Source organism: Ceratotherium simum, chromosome 22 (genome assembly GCF_057802395.1).
Source record: "Ceratotherium simum simum isolate JZ-2026a chromosome 22, ASM5780239v1, whole genome shotgun sequence".
Lineage (NCBI taxonomy): Eukaryota > Metazoa > Chordata > Mammalia > Perissodactyla > Rhinocerotidae > Ceratotherium > Ceratotherium simum.
In genome coordinates this window covers 23,011,043-23,025,504 of record NC_141921.1, presented here as the reverse complement: position 1 = coordinate 23,025,504, position 14,462 = coordinate 23,011,043, and the positions used below count along the sequence as shown (strand labels likewise).

Here is a 14,462-nt window from a genome sequence, read left to right as displayed (position 1 = left end):
ACTGCGATAATTATGCAGTCATCAACCACCAGTGCCAGACAACAAAAACCCCAAAGCTGATCTTACTGAAATTGCTAAATACAGTAATTACTTGATTCTCAAGATCATGATCACCAATTCTTTTAGGAAAGCAACAGAAATCTTTGTAATTATAGAAGCAAAAGGCTGATTAGTTATCTCAGACAGTGGTCTCTACAACAGGCTTTTGGTCACTGCCCAGAATGGCAGCATACTCAGAAGTCTTTCTCAAATTGCTGCTTTCTCACATTCCATACTCTGCAAGGAACCATGTCAACAATAGAACTGAAAGAAAAAAGACAGAAAGAAAGGATATTCTTTGAAATGTAGCCTTCTTGGCACTCTTTCCTGGCAAGAAGTTGTAGCCTGGTGAAATAATCTCTAGAGGAAAGCATACTTTAGGAAATCTATCAGCATAACCCCTTTCTATGGAAAAAGCAAGAAACACATTCTCCCTGTAAGTGTAGATTCCTTTAGGAAAGAAAAGGAAGCAAAATATCATTTACTAAGCACCTACGTTCAAGTGCTGTACTACATGCTTTAATTATATTATCTCTCAAATCAAGCTATGAGGTAGGTCTTATTCTTCCTTACGGACCATAGGTAACTTGCTCAAGGTTTTATAGTTATTAAGCGAAAACATTCAGCTCCAAGACTCAGGTCTGTCCAACTCTGAAACCTGTTTCTTGAGCCAGCCCTTGCGGCCTAGTGGTTAAAAGTTTGGTGCACTCCACTTCAATGGCCTGGGTTTGGTTCCTGGGCACGGAACCATACCACTCATCTGTCAGTAGCCATGCTGTGGTGGTGGCTCACATAGAAGAACTAGAAGGACTTACAACTAGAATATACAATTATGTACTGGGGCTTTGGGGAAGAAAAAAAAAACAGACCAGGGTGGGGGGGCGGGGTGGAGATTGGCTACAGATGTTAGCTCAAGGCAAATCATTCCCAGCACAAAAAAAAAGAAAAAAGAAACCTATTTCTTTTCACTATAACTTCATGAAATCTCAAAATGATCATGTCAATTCTCCATCATGAGAAAGAACCCAATTTAAGTTTTGGTTCCAAAACAAATAAGCCCAACAAACTGTCCACCAAAAGGATGATCATTTCTGTCAATTAGCAGATTGCTTTTCTGCCTTTTAACAGTCTTTAAACTAAACTGAAGGATTCATACAAAGTGCTCTTTTTTAATCTTAAATCTGTAAAGAAAATGGTACCTGTTGACAACCACAGAGCACTGAAGCAGAAGCAAGTATAAAACAGGTACAGGCTTCTCAACCACTCCACGGATGTCTGCCAACAAAATGCTGATAAAATCCAGGAAGCAGTGCTTGGCTCGACTCCCAGCCTCTTCTCCATGGCCTTCCAGAAAGGCGGAACCAGTCCCCTAGAAAGACAGAAAGAGAAGAAATTACACGCCAAGTAATTAATAATTGATTCCTGGAAATGTGGGATGCTAGAGAACGTGACAGATTAGGGGGAAGAGAAATTTCAAGTTTGTCTTTCACTGCTCATCCCTGCCCATAAATCTTAAACCTCAGCTTTGACATAGCCTATAATTATCAGGAAAAAAACACAGCAAGGGATATGAAATGAATCTACTGTAAAACTGAAACACTTTCTATTCCACTATTTTCTAATCTAACAGAAAATCGTCTATGTGGAAGAACGGAAAGAGCACTAACCTGAAAAAAAGATCTGAGTTTCATTTCCAGTTCTGCTACTAATAGCTTTGTGACTTTGACCAAACACTTTCTTATTTATGAAAAGAAGAGGTTGGACCGTCAGAGGTAAACTAATAACCTGAGGGTTTTGTCTAGCCATGTTTTAAAAAAATTTTAATGGGGGCCGGCCCTGTGGCTTGGTGGTTAAGTGCGCGCGCTGCGATGCTGGTGGCCGGGGTTCGGATCCCGGGTGCGCATCGAGGCACCACTTCTCCGTTCATCCTGAGGCCGAGTCCCGCATACAGCAACTAGAAGGATGTGCAGCTACGACATACAACTATCCACTGGGGCTTTGGGGGGAAAAAATAAAATAAATAAAATTAAAAAAAAAAAAAAAATTTTAATGGGATTGTCTTTAGGCAAGGCATGCACTCTCCAGTTTGCTACTGTCTCCACCACTATTATCTTAAAAATCTATCCAATTTATATTTCGATGTCACCTCCCTGATCCATAGAATCACTTGTAATTCCTGACTTGAATTCATATATACATTCAACAAATATTTACATAGCCCCTATTATGTGCTAGGCATTGTGCTGGCTACTCTAGAATCTAGGGGCTGAATGATTGATGTCCCTTCCAGAAGAAAAAAATTTTTCCATCAGTTTCTTCTCTCTTACACAACTTCCCTATACTGTATAAATTATTATATAAATCTTGTCAACAATATGAGGGTGATTAAGTTCTGAAGAAGTAATTTAAAAATCTTCTGTCCTAAATGTGCACCTGTCATCCACATCTGGCAAAAGGCACAGACTCACAACCCCCACCCCTAGCCAGCATACAGGGAGATTGGCATTGCATGGTTTGGGTATCAATGCTGACTAATACCAGGAAATAGACACACACACACACACACACAGTGCTGCAAAACTGAGGTACAGTCCACCCAAGAAAAGGCTTTCACTTCATCTTTCTCACTCACTTCCACTCATTCCTATTTCTAGTTGTTTTGTAGTTGTGTGTTAGGGAGCAGGAGGCAGAAGGGAGGCGTGTGGGCCAGAGACATGCTCAACAGATTACGAAATGAAGCCTAAGTCACAAAGTACATCCAGCAACTTCTCTAGCCTCCCAAGATGGAATGGTGTGCATGTGTATGTATCTTACCCAACACATTCCTGCCTACCACAAAAAGATTTTAAATTCAAGGTGACTCAACACCTGTCATCAATAGCGTGACAGGTGGGCGACAGAAGCACAAAAGAAATGAATAGGCTTTGAAAATGGGAGTAATCAACACTATTGGATTAGCAAGCTGATTAGAAGTGCAAAGTCTTACAAATCATGCATAAGAAAGAGGCAGGACTAATTTCCAGTGAACTCCCAACCAGTCATTCCCCTGAAACCCACAATCACCCAAGGGCACAAATCACTGCTAGAGTCCAGTCCAAGCCTTGCTGACCAGAGGCAGGAACAACAACACATCACCAAGATCGAAATGGTTTGTTGCAGAATCAAAGGGTAACAACCTAGGGCGAGAACACACACCCCCACAATACTCGACAAATGAAAATCTAGAAAAGCTTGCAATAGTTCTGGCATTTAGGGCGTTACAAGTACACCCGAAATAAAAGCTCTCTCTGTTGCAGCAGCTGTTCAGACAGAGCAGGGGGTAATGTTTACTTCATACTTCAGGTTGATGGGGGATGTATCATAGTTCAGTCTGTCAGCTACATACGTGGAACTCCATTTATGTACATAGCGATAAGATATGTTTGAATAACGACAGGGCACGTCTGAAACAGCCTATTCAGCTGGTATGAGTAATCAAGAATAAAGCTCTTTTTAAAAAAAAAGTCTCAGATATTCAGGAAAGTTACAGAACAGACTGCCATGAATAGCTTTGCTTATATTTGCAGACATTGTTTTCCAAATAGCTGGAAAAATGAACAGATTGTTCCGGGAGGTCGTCTTCCCAATTTGTTCCTAGCCTCCAGTCTGTTAATCACATAAGAAAGCACAGGGAGAGTCAGCTAATGCTCTTCACTGACTGCATCTATTGCCGGTTGGGCACAGCCACCACGAGGTGAGAGACGGCAAAGCTTTCCTGGAAGTCCGCCTGACATTTTCACCTTTGACTTCCTTCATTGCACCTTTGTGCTCACTGCAGTCACCACAGGACCCTCTGTGGGGCATAATTTTCCAAGTCCTGCATCAGGCAGGTCTCGCATCATAATTTACACATCGTGCTCAGCCCCGCCCCCCTTATTCTGCATCAATTTTCTCTTAGTGGGGAGACCAAAGACCAGAGACAGCAGCTAAGGCGGGGCTGCACACATCGAGGGAGGAAGGAAGACAGCAGTCTGTCTGTCAGGGAACGGAGGAAGTTGCAGGACCAGGCCCGGGCCCGAGAGAAACGGGGTTCAGCCTGGGACTCGAGATCCGCACCTGCAAAGTCAGAAGCAGCTGGCTGTCCTAGCCAGGCCAGGAGCGCCACCTCCGGGTCCCAACACCCGGCCAGCGCACCCCCACAAATAGCCCGTCCCGCTTGCCCCTCCCCGGAGCTCGTGGTCCTCGGCCTGGCAGCCAGCCGCCCCCGGCCACCTACCGGGGCTCAGGGCCACACAGCGGGGCCCCGACTCTCGGCGGCCTCCGCCTCCTCCCGGTCCATGGGGTCGGGGCCCCAACTTTCGCTCCCCTCACCCAGAGGAGGAGTTAGAGGCATAAGGTAGTGCGGACTCCCCACCCGGACAGCTCCCTGTCGCCTCAGCCTCCCTGGACAGCGACGGCGGCCGGAAACGCCGCCTCCTCCCACCTCTCCGGCTCAACCCGGAAACACACTCTTCCTGCTAAGCAAGCCTTCCTAGCCCCCCGGAAGCTCAATTCCAGCCGCGAGCCCGAGGAGGAGGAGGGGCAGCGCTGGGGGGTAGAACTACGCACGAGCGACGGAACTTGGGCCCCCAGGCTGTCGCCTCCCGCTCTCCACAGGCAGTCTGCACCTTCGCCTGCCCTGCGCGAGCCCCAGGCCCCCGACTCAGGCAATACCCACAAAAAAGATGGCGGCAACGGCAGCACCCCCCCACGGTTTAGCGCCCAGCCGCGCCATTGGCCAGAGCCTGGAGTGAAGCCGCTGCGGATTGGTCGAGAGCACTGCGGGGGTGGGGGTGGAGCTGCAGCAGCCTGGAGCCGGGAGTGGGCAACGCGGCGTGAGCAGCGGCCCCAGGCTCCTGGAGCATCGCGCTCGGAGAAGACTTCGCCGTTCGGGGCCGCAGCCTGGTGAGCTCAGCCCCCTTCAGGCCCACCCCTACATCCCAGCCGGGGCTTCTCCGAGCCGGCGCTGATCGATGCGACACACCCCGGGGACCCTATCGCGACTCCATCGCGCCATATCGCGACATCATCGTGCCCTGTCGAGACTCCATTTTGTCACAGCCCTTTTCAATATATAGCTCTATTTTTTTAATTTGCCTTGTCATCTTTGGGGGCTGTCCCATGTCGTGATTTTGCCGTGATCTCCGTGACATCACCGCGCCATCGTGAAGTGTGATCTCATCGCCGCCTTGTCGTGACTTCATCAATGTCGTGTTGTGACCTGGCTGCAGCGGGACAGGTGGTGACCGCCAGGATCCCTCCTCCCCTTCTCATCTCCCCATCTCAGCAGCCCCGCTTCGATTATCCGGCTTTTGGAGTCTCCGTTGTCCTGGAAGCTACCCGGGACCCCTTCTTGCTTCTCCAGCCCCTGCCGCCGTCCACAGGCTGGTAGCGGGGCAGGGAGGGCTAAGAGAGGGAGCGCAAGGGGTTAATTCTGCTGCTGCTGCTGCTGCTGCTGCTGCTGCAGCTGCAGCTGTAGCTTCTGCCCGAGGGAGGGAAAGGAGAGGAGGCAAGGAGCCTGCGGGGGCGACTGAGAGCCCTGGCTGGAGGGGTGGGGTCTCCAGGGGGGCCTCCAAACCTTCCCTGGTCAGCGCCCTGCATCCTCAGTTCTGCTGAAGCTGGTCTCTTGCCTCTTCTGAACAAGAGAGAGGAAAGGAAACCTAGGATGCCCTTTTCCCTCATGTCCTCCTGAGTCCGGATAATCGAACTTCACTCATGTATGTCTCCATTCCTCCCTGTCTGTTCTCACCACTCCCTCCATGTGTGCTTGGTGGAGGGAGATAAAACCCCGCCTCTGGTGCTAGGGGATAGCTGAGCAGTGGGGCCAGCCTCCTCCCACTCCCAGGAGATTGGTGAGGAGAGCTGTCCAGCGGAGCAGCAGGATGCATGGTTCTTCTTTCCCGCTTTCTGGAGGTGACCTTGGACCAGGTCCCTTCTTCATCCCTAAGGATTTGAGGGTCCAGCCCCTTAAAGAGGCTCCCCAAGGGAGGTTAGTCCTGAGGAGCCCATTCCTCCTGATCCTCCCCTCCCTCTGTGCTAATCCCTCCCTCCATCCTCCACTCCCACCCCCACCCCCACCTCTCCTCTGCAGAGGGATGCTCAGTCCCTCTTGTGTTCACAGTTGGGCAAGGCGGGCATCATGGCCTCGGATTGTGAGCCAGCTCTGAACCAGGCAGAGGGCCGAAACCCCACCCTGGAGCGCTACCTAGGAGCCCTCCGTGAGGCCAAGAATGACAGCGAGCAGTTTGCAGCCCTGCTGCTAGTAAGGAACTGACTGAAAATTGGGAGGTGGGAAGGGCTGGGTGGTTGGGCCCCCTAGGAATGGGGTCAACAAGTCCCCAATGATATATAGGCAACCCTGGAGGCACCAAAGAAGGCTTAAGACGCCTACCTTTGGACTCTTTTTTGCTCCTCTGAAGATGGAGGCAAAGGGGAGAATGGGGGAGAATAAGGCTTGTGGCCCTAGGAGCCTTGGAGGAGGCTGCCTGGGTCTGCTCTCTGGGGCGTCCCAGAGCAGATGGGAGCTGACTCATAGGGTAACAGCAGCAGGTAGTAACTAGTGCAGAGTACTTGAGGGCTGGGGATGATTGTTCTGGGGGTGGAGAGAGTAGCAAAACTGGAAGTGACCAGGAAGGGGTCCCAGGGGATGGCCAGGATGGCAGTAGGTAGGTTGAGGGTAAGGGATCTGATTTGGGGCTTCACCGTATTGGAGGCACCCCAGCTGGGGACAGCAGAGCAGGAGCTGCAGTGCTGGGAAGGGGGGGTTGGTGTGTGGGGGGTGAAGGGAGGAGGGAGTACAGCCACTGTTTGCCATGGCAACAAGGAGAAGGCTCCAGAGTCAAGGGCTCACACTGCAGCAGAGGAGGTGTTTAGGTGAAATATAAGGGGAAATGTTTTGACAGGCAGAGCGGCGAGACACAGGAGCCATTTCCCCTGAGAAGGTGGCGGGAATGGATGAGAGACTTCTCTGGAGGGAACAATTAGGGAGGGACCCTAAATCCTTGGAGAATTTTAAACATGGAATTCTAAGCCCCGTCCAACTCAGGTTGTAGGCATTCCAGTGCTGGCTGGGCATTTAGATTAGACATCAGAAGGAACTTCCCAACTCACCGGGTGATGAAACAGCAGAATGAGTAGTTGAGGAGGACTAGACCTCCCTTCCGCAATTATAATCATAGATGAGGGGTCCCAGAGCTCACACCAGTCTGTCTCTGGGGAGAAGGAAGAAGCAGGATGAAATGACCTCTGGGAGGCTTCCTGAGCCCAGAGTGAGTCCCATTACATAACTTAATCCTGCTAATGGTCAATGCACCAGGGTGCAGGGGATAGTCTTTTCCACCTCTTTCTTTCATCCTACTGACAGCACATACCCCCTTAGGTGACCAAGGCAGTCAAAGCAGGTGACATCGATGCCAAAACTCGGCGGCGGATCTTCGATGCCGTGGGCTTCACCTTCCCCAATCGTCTTCTGACCAGCAAGGAGGCACCAGATGGCTGCCCCGACCATGTCCTCCGGGCCCTGGGTGTGGCCCTGCTGGCCTGCTTCTGCAGTGACCCTGAACTGGCCGCCCATCCCCAGGTCCTGAACAAGATCCCCATCCTTAGCACCTTCCTCACAGCCCGGGGGGACCCCGACGATGCTGCCCGCCGTTCCATGATTGATGACACCTACCAGTGCCTGACAGCTGTGGCAGGCACACCCCGCGGGCCCCGGCACCTCATTGCTGGTGGCACCGTGTCTGCCCTGTGTCAGGCATACCTGGGGCATGGCTATGGCTTTGACCAGGCCCTGGCACTCTTGGTGGGGCTGCTGGCTGCTGCTGAGACACAGTGCTGGAAGGAGGCAGAGCCCGACCTGCTGGCTGTGTTGCGGGGCCTCAGCGAAGATTTCCAGAAAGCTGAGGATGCCAGCAAGTTTGAGCTCTGCCAGTTGCTACCCCTCTTTCTACCCCCTACAACCGTGCCCTCTGAATGCCTCCGGGATCTGCAGGCCGGGCTGGCACGCATCCTGGGCAGCAAGCTGAGCTCCTGGCAGCGCAACCCTGCACTAAAGCTGGCAGCCCGCCTGGCGCACGCCTGCGGCTCCGACTGGATCCCGGCCGGCAACTCCGGGAGCAAGTTCCTGGCCCTGCTGGTGAATCTGGCGTGCGTGGAAGTGCGGCTGGCACTGGAGGAGACAGGCACAGAGGTGAAAGAGGATGTGGTGACCGCCTGCTATGCCCTCATGGAGTTGGGGATCCAGGAATGCACCCGCTGTGAGCAGTCCCTGCTGAAGGAGCCACAGAAGGTGCAGCTCGTGAGCATCATGAAGGAGGCCATCGGGGCTGTCATCCACTACTTGCAGCAGGTGAGGCTGCAGGGGCCTGCAGAGGGAGCCTAGTGTGGAGGGAGCCAGGAGGCGAGGGAGAGGGGGACGTGAAGCTCCTGCACTTCGCTGTAATGGGGAGACAGGGAAGATGAAGATGCACTGCGCAGGCTGGTCTCCAGCACTCTGGGAGTAGTGTGTGACCGAGCCTCCCTCTCCCTCCCTCCCTGAGCCTCCACACAAGCACCAAACCACACACCATATGCGCACTCACATCACAGCACACACACGCGCACACACAACACAGGAACCTCCCACTCACAACCCTTCCCCCTCCCCCCAGTACACACGCACAAAATCGAAGCAGTCTGTTCTGCTCGATCTATAGCATTGTTTTACACACATACACATACAAACTTGCAACGGTGCAGGGGAAAGGAGCAGGGCTGCCTGGTTCCTGGCCTCTGGAGAGGTTTAGCTAACTCCTCCCAGGTCAGAGCTGATGTAGAGGGAGTGTTTACTTAGCCTTGGACCTGTGAGTTTCCTTCTAGCCTTGAGATACTTTAGAGATGGGGGCAGAAGGGGATGCGACTTGAGTCCCAGCAAGTGCAGGGCTATGTTGTCTGAAGTCCAGTTGGATCAGCAGACATGCGCTGAGGGCCTGCTCTGTGCCAAGCCCCTGTTGGGTGCGTCCCTACCATATGCTGGGTGCTGGGTACACAAGGCAGAATGAGGCTAAGTGCCTGCCTTTGAAGGGCTCGTGGGCCAGAATTCCCTTCTAGTTGTGTTGCTCCTAGACTGGCTGGCATGCTGGCCAGGCGCGGAGGGTCTCTGGTCCTGCTCCATCTCAAGGGGGGTCCCATGGCAACAGGTGGGGTCGGAGAAGCAGAAGGAGCCCTTTGTGTTTGCATCCGTGCGGATCCTGGGTGCCTGGCTGGCCGAAGAGACCTCATCCCTGCGCAAGGAAGTCTGCCAGCTGCTGCCCTTCCTCGTCCGCTATGCCAAGACCCTCTACGAGGAGGCCGAGGAGACCAATGACCTCTCCCAGCAGGTGGCCACCCTGGCCATCTCCCCCACCACCCCAGGGCCCACCTGGCCAGGGGACGCTCTCCGGTAAGTTTGTAGTTACAGTCTGTCCAGCCAGACGGTTCTAAAGAAAAGTGTAACACAGGGACACCTCCTCCCCTCAAGCTGGGCTGTGCTGGGCTTCCAGATTGCCACATGAGATTGCCTTTAGGATTATTTCTGTTTGTTTTGGGGGTCTTGTTCCCACAAGACTCCTGGGCTGCCAGCATCCCTTGCCAACCCCAGATTTCTCTATCAAAAGAGAACTCGTGCTTACTGAGCATCTGCTACCTGCCAGGCATTTTGCTATACGCTTTACCAAAACGATCTCATTTGGTCCACACAGCAAATCTATGACATAAGTCTCATCCATGTCTTCCGGATGAGGAACCTGAGACTCACACCATGTGGCAGAGCCCAAGTTTGAGCCCAGGCTGTGAGGCTCTGAAGCTTGTGATTTTTCTGCAGTACTTTCAAGGATGTATCCTCCTTCTCCCCTGCTTCCATTTCTCTTAGGTGGGATGCCCCCAAAAAGAGAAGCCTGTGCCTTCATCTCTCCCAGCCCTTTATTCACCTGTCCCTTCCATACCCCCAGGCTCCTTCTGCCCGGCTGGTGCCACCTGACAGTCGAAGATGGGCCCCGGGAGATCCTGATCAAGGAAGGGGCCCCCTCACTCCTGTGCAAGTATTTCCTGCAGCAGTGGGAACTCACATCCCCTGGCCATGACACCTCAGTGCTGCCCGACAGCGTGGAGATCAGCCTGCAGACCTGCTGCCACATCTTCCTCAACCTCGTGGTCACCGCGCCAGGGCTGATCAAGTGAGGCCAGGGAGGAGGTCAGAGGAAGCAAGGGGGGCTGCTTACACTTGCCCCGAATCTTCAGTCTCCTACTTTGCTTCCCTGTGCCCAGGGGTTCCTAGTAGTGTGAGAGTGAAAGGGTGTCAGAATAGACAGAGCCGCCCCACAGAAGGATTTGGCTTACTTGGAACCCCCCTGGGCATGTCTGCCTGCTCTAGCCATAATCCAGTCTCCGCTCCCCAGATGCCATGAGTGGGGCCCCCACGTCGCAAACCCTGGTCCTGGCTCTGCTAACCCCCAGCCTTCCCCCATATTCCCTCCCTTTCTCCCCAGGCGAGATGCCTGCTTCACGTCTCTTATGAACACCCTGATGACATCGCTGCCCGCACTAGTGCAGCAGCAGGGGAGGCTGCTTCTGGCTGCCAATGTGGCCACCCTGGGCCTCCTCATGGCCCGGCTCCTTAGCACCTCTCCAGGTAAGCCCCGGGGACCCAGTCCTAATGGAGTGGGCAGAAGACCTGGGTGGACCTGTTGTGTTCTGGGCATAAGCCACCATTTTCAGAAAATGGTTTTATAGAATTTTCCAATCAAGAGGAAATCTCTCAAGTATGTCTCCATCCCCCACCTCACCCCACCCTTCTTCCCAAAATGATAACGTTCTCTTCCTTCTGAAGACTTTTAAGGCAAGATCTGGTGGGTGTAAGTACAGGCCTGCTCAGAGGCACAGGCACAGGCACCTGGAATTCCCAGCAGCTCAAAGAGTCTGAATCCAGTGTTTTCAAGGTGGAGCCGCCCCCTCCCAGGCCTTGAGTCAGAAACATGCCTGCTCTCCATTGAGGTTTTTCTCTGCTTAGCACCTCACCTCCCTCATGACAGGCTTCAAGCTCAGTGCTCCTCTGCACATACCTTCTCCCCTCACTGCCTCACTCTGGCTGTGTGCAGGGGGAGGGGCGTCCCCTCCAGCCCCACCAGCCCTCTCTGTCTCCCACTTTGGCCGTGGGTGTCTGCTTGGGTCCCTCTGTCCCAGCCTGTTCCCTGTGCCCCATCTGTCAGGTTGGAGGAGCTGAGCAGATGCCCAGGAACAGGGTGTAACAAGCCCGTACCCTCAGCTGCCTCTGTTTTCCCTGGGTGGGGATCCCAGCAGGGTACCCGGCAGTGGGAAAGGGAGGGTGTCCCAGTGGACCAGGAGCTCCCGCTGCCCTCTACTAGCCCCCACGCTCCCTCAGTCCCAGGCTGCATCTCCATAGCCCCCGAGTAGAGCCCCAGTGCTGGCTCACCCACAGATGCCACCAGGTTAGACTAACAGCCTCCGGGAGAAGCATCTGCAGTGCACGCGTGAACCCCTGCCAGGCAGGTGAGCAAAGCCCAGGTCACCAGCCTGTGGTCCCCTCTGGCACCCTCTTCTGGCCCAAGAATCAAATTGGTGCATCTCCTTAGCCTGTTGAGGAGCTCTAGGCCCAGCACAGGCTCTTGTCAGCACTCAGACTACAGGAGGATCTGACCATGAGATTGAGTGTACCAAGACTATTACATTTAATTCTCACAACAGATGTCTAAGATTAGCACTATTGGCCCCGTTTTACAAGTGAAGAAACGAGACCCAGAAAAGTGAATTACCCACAGTGAAGTCAAAGGTAGGGTTTGAACCCAGGCAGGCTGATGCCAGGCTGTGCTTCCGCTCCCTGAGTATGCCCACCCAGGAAGGGAAACTAAGGGTCTGGCAAAGCGGCCGGCCCTTCTGGTTCATGCCCCCACTCCTTCCTTGCCTTCTAGCTCTTCAGGGAACACCAGCATCCCGGGGTTTCTTCGCAGCTGCCATCCTCTTCCTGTCGCAGTCCCACGTGGCTCGGGCGACGCCTGGCTCAGACCAGGCAGTGCTGGCCCTGTCCTCTGACTACGAGGGCATCTGGGCCGACCTGCAGGAGCTCTGGTTCCTGGGCATGCAGGCCTTCACAGGCTGCGTGCCACTGCTGCCCTGGCTGGCCCCCGCTGCCCTGCGCTCCCGCTGGCCACAGGAGCTGCTCCAGCTGCTAGGCAGCGTCAGCCCCAACTCCGTCAAGCCTGAGATGGTCGCCGCCTATCAGGGTGTCCTGGTTGAATTGGCACGGGCCAACCGGCTGTGCCGGGAGGCCATGAGGCTGCAGGCGGGTGAGGAGACGGCCAGCCACTACCGTATGGCAGCCCTGGAGCAATGCCTGTCCGAGCCCTGAGGGGGTGCCCACTGGGGACTGACCCGGGGGCGGGCAGCGAGGGATGGAGGGAGGAGGCATCTTCCCTGAAGCCCCCAGACTAGACCCCCCTCCCCAAACTTCCCCCTCAAACACCCCAGCTTTCTGGCTTTTCTGAGGGCAAGGGCATGGTGCCCACCCTTCAAGTGTAAGGAACTGCGTACCGCCCCCTGGGCCCGCTCAGGGGCAGGGATTGGCTTGGAAATCAATGTGGCTGTCCCCGCCAGGCCGGGGAAGGTTGGAGCAGCCCCCAGGGAGGGGGGCACTAGGTGTCATTGTGCCCAATGTCTGGGTCCCCCACAGGAGGGAGGCCCCAGCGTAGAAGAGGGCTGGCAGGAGCTGGCTGCCTCAGCCCATGTGCCCTGCCGGCCAGGGCGTGGGCTCCCCTAGGCTGTGCCCCTCTGGCCTCCCAGGTCCACGTCCTTTAAATTGGCCATTTGGTTCTTGCCCTTGGCCCCCTTGGGCAAAGAACAGGCTCAGACCATTGACATCGCAGTTCTTCCTATCAACTTCAGTGACCCAGAGTCTGAACTGTCCCATCCTTCCAGGGAAACCTGGGGCAGACAGGCCTGGTGCGGGGTGGGGAATCTTCCACCTGAGCTTCCTTGAGGAGACCCAGGAGCCCTTGGGCCCTGGTCTCTAAGCTTTTGTGTCATGTTGCAGCAGAGTGACAGTGGGGGGTGGGGGGTTATTTATTTTGCCTGTCCTTATCCCTGATTGGATACCTGAGCATCTGATCCCTGTCCCTCTGGTGCCATCTGGCCCGGCTAAAGCCAGGAACAGGAGGGGCCCTTCCCCAGAATCCGCATGTTTCCCTAGTGACTGCACCCCGTCGCCATCGTGGTGCCTGGCTTTAACTCCCACCCCTGCTACGATTCCTCTGCAGAGAGACGCGACTGGCGGCTCCAGCAGGGACTACCTTTCTTATAAACCCGGGGGGACCCCCCCCAATCTGATCCCTTGCTTCCCGCCCCCCTTCCCTCCCCCAGTTCGTTCTGTGATTGCCAAGTTCAAAGCTGTGCACATGTGGACGCTCAATAAATGTTCATTGGTGACAAGATGGCTCCTGTGTGGTCTGTCCTGTACCTTCTCTTTCCCTTCCAGGCTCTAGCAGCTCACAACTACCATTTGCTGAATACATGCCCTGCTAAGCACACTTCACAAGTGCTGTCTCATTCAGCCCCCCCGCAAGAATCCTACGAAGCAGGCATTATCCCGGTTTTACAGGAGAAGAAACTTAGGCATGGGGAGGTGATTGGCTCAAGGCGTTGCAGAGCCAAGACTCCACGCAGACTATCCAACTTCCCAGCCCACACCCTTCGTTGCTAGAGCAAGGTTGCAAACTCAGATGTTAGTGTGGCCAAGCCTAGCGGGGGTTCTGGTGTGTACACATGAAGTCCTGCCACTCCACGTCAGTAGCGTGTTGCCAAGTGGCACTGCCACATCCTCCAATTTTTTTGTGTGTGTGTGAGGAAGATCGGCCCTGAGCTAACATGTGCCAATCCTCCTCTTTTTGCTGAGGAAGACTGGCCCTGGGCTAACATTCGTGCCCATCTTCCTCCGCTTTATATGGGACGCCGCCACAGCATGGCTTGATAAGCGGTGCGTCGGCGTGCGCCCGGGATCCGAACCAGCGAACCCCGGGTCGCTGCAGCGGAGAGTGCACACTTAACCACTTGCGCCACCAGGTCAGCCCCCACAGCCTCCAGTTTTCAAAGAGAAGTCAGAAATGCTAATTTTTATGTGAAATCTGATTTTTGAACATCGTTTTTTAATTAAATCACTACTACCCCAACAGAACATCTGCAGGCCAAATGTGGCTTTCAGGAACCAGCTGTTCTCTTCTGTTCTATGCCAAGTGAGAAGGGGAAGGGAAGGGCGTGAGAGCTTCAGCAGGAGACTGGAGCCGAGCACCCACTGCCTCACCAGGCCTGGGCCAAGCTGTCAGATTGGAGCCAGACCAGCCCCAAGCCCACACTCTCTGCAGACTTTTCTCCACCTAGGACCT

The 14,462-nt window shown here is 54.1% G+C and overlaps 2 protein-coding genes across 16 annotated transcripts in view; one reads left to right on the top strand and one right to left on the bottom strand.

Annotated features, from left to right (window-relative positions):
- Nucleotides 1–4,707, bottom strand: part of KIAA0319L (KIAA0319 like) — a 99,851-nt gene extending 95,144 nt beyond the window's left edge. For 3 of the 6 annotated variants that reach the window (XM_087446309.1, XM_014784134.2, XM_087446313.1), the window contains exons 1-2: nt 4,295–4,503; nt 1,239–1,408 (exon numbers count right to left, since the gene is read on the bottom strand). In XM_087446309.1, the coding sequence (XP_087302435.1) occupies nt 1,239–1,380 (142 nt within the window). In that variant the 5' untranslated portion in view covers nt 1,381–1,408; nt 4,295–4,503. Of the gene's footprint in view, nt 1–1,238; nt 1,409–1,706; nt 1,816–4,294; nt 4,504–4,626 lie in introns of those variants that run through there. The other 3 variants (XM_087446310.1, XM_087446311.1, XM_087446312.1) reach the window with 3 other exon arrangements.
- Nucleotides 4,708–4,769: 62 nt separating this feature from the next.
- On the top strand, nt 4,770–13,512 carry NCDN (neurochondrin). Of its 10 annotated transcripts, XR_015555789.1 has the most exons (9): nt 4,770–5,296; nt 6,149–6,319; nt 7,436–8,404; nt 9,234–9,475; nt 10,023–10,247; nt 10,560–10,702; nt 11,510–11,580; nt 11,776–11,860; nt 12,000–12,114. XR_015555789.1 is itself a non-coding variant. In XM_004425936.3 (8 exons), exons 2-8 carry the CDS (start codon nt 5,264–5,266, stop codon nt 12,434–12,436), a joined length of 2,190 nt encoding a protein of 729 aa, XP_004425993.1. In that variant the 5' UTR covers nt 4,770–4,962; nt 5,229–5,263; the 3' UTR covers nt 12,437–13,512. The 10 variants fall into 10 exon arrangements, 7 of the variants coding, with proteins under 7 accessions (XP_004425993.1, XP_087302440.1, XP_087302442.1 ...); XR_015555791.1 differs by lacking the exon at nt 11,510–11,580; XR_015555790.1 differs by lacking the exon at nt 11,776–11,860 and having other exon boundaries at nt 12,000–12,082.
- The last annotated feature ends 950 nt before the right edge of the window (nt 13,513–14,462 follow it).

Bases quoted from the DNA above. Each gene is read 5' to 3' on its own strand.
- NCDN (XM_087446314.1), top strand. From the start codon at position 5,264: ATGTCGTGTTGTGACCTGGCTGCAGCGGGACAG. The intron at 5,297-6,148 runs GTGGTGACCGCC...TCTCCTCTGCAG, and splicing joins ACCTGGCTGCAGCGGGACAG to AGGGATGCTCAGTCCCTCTT. The intron at 10,703-11,999 runs GTAAGCCCCGGG...CTTGCCTTCTAG, and splicing joins GCTCCTTAGCACCTCTCCAG to CTCTTCAGGGAACACCAGCA.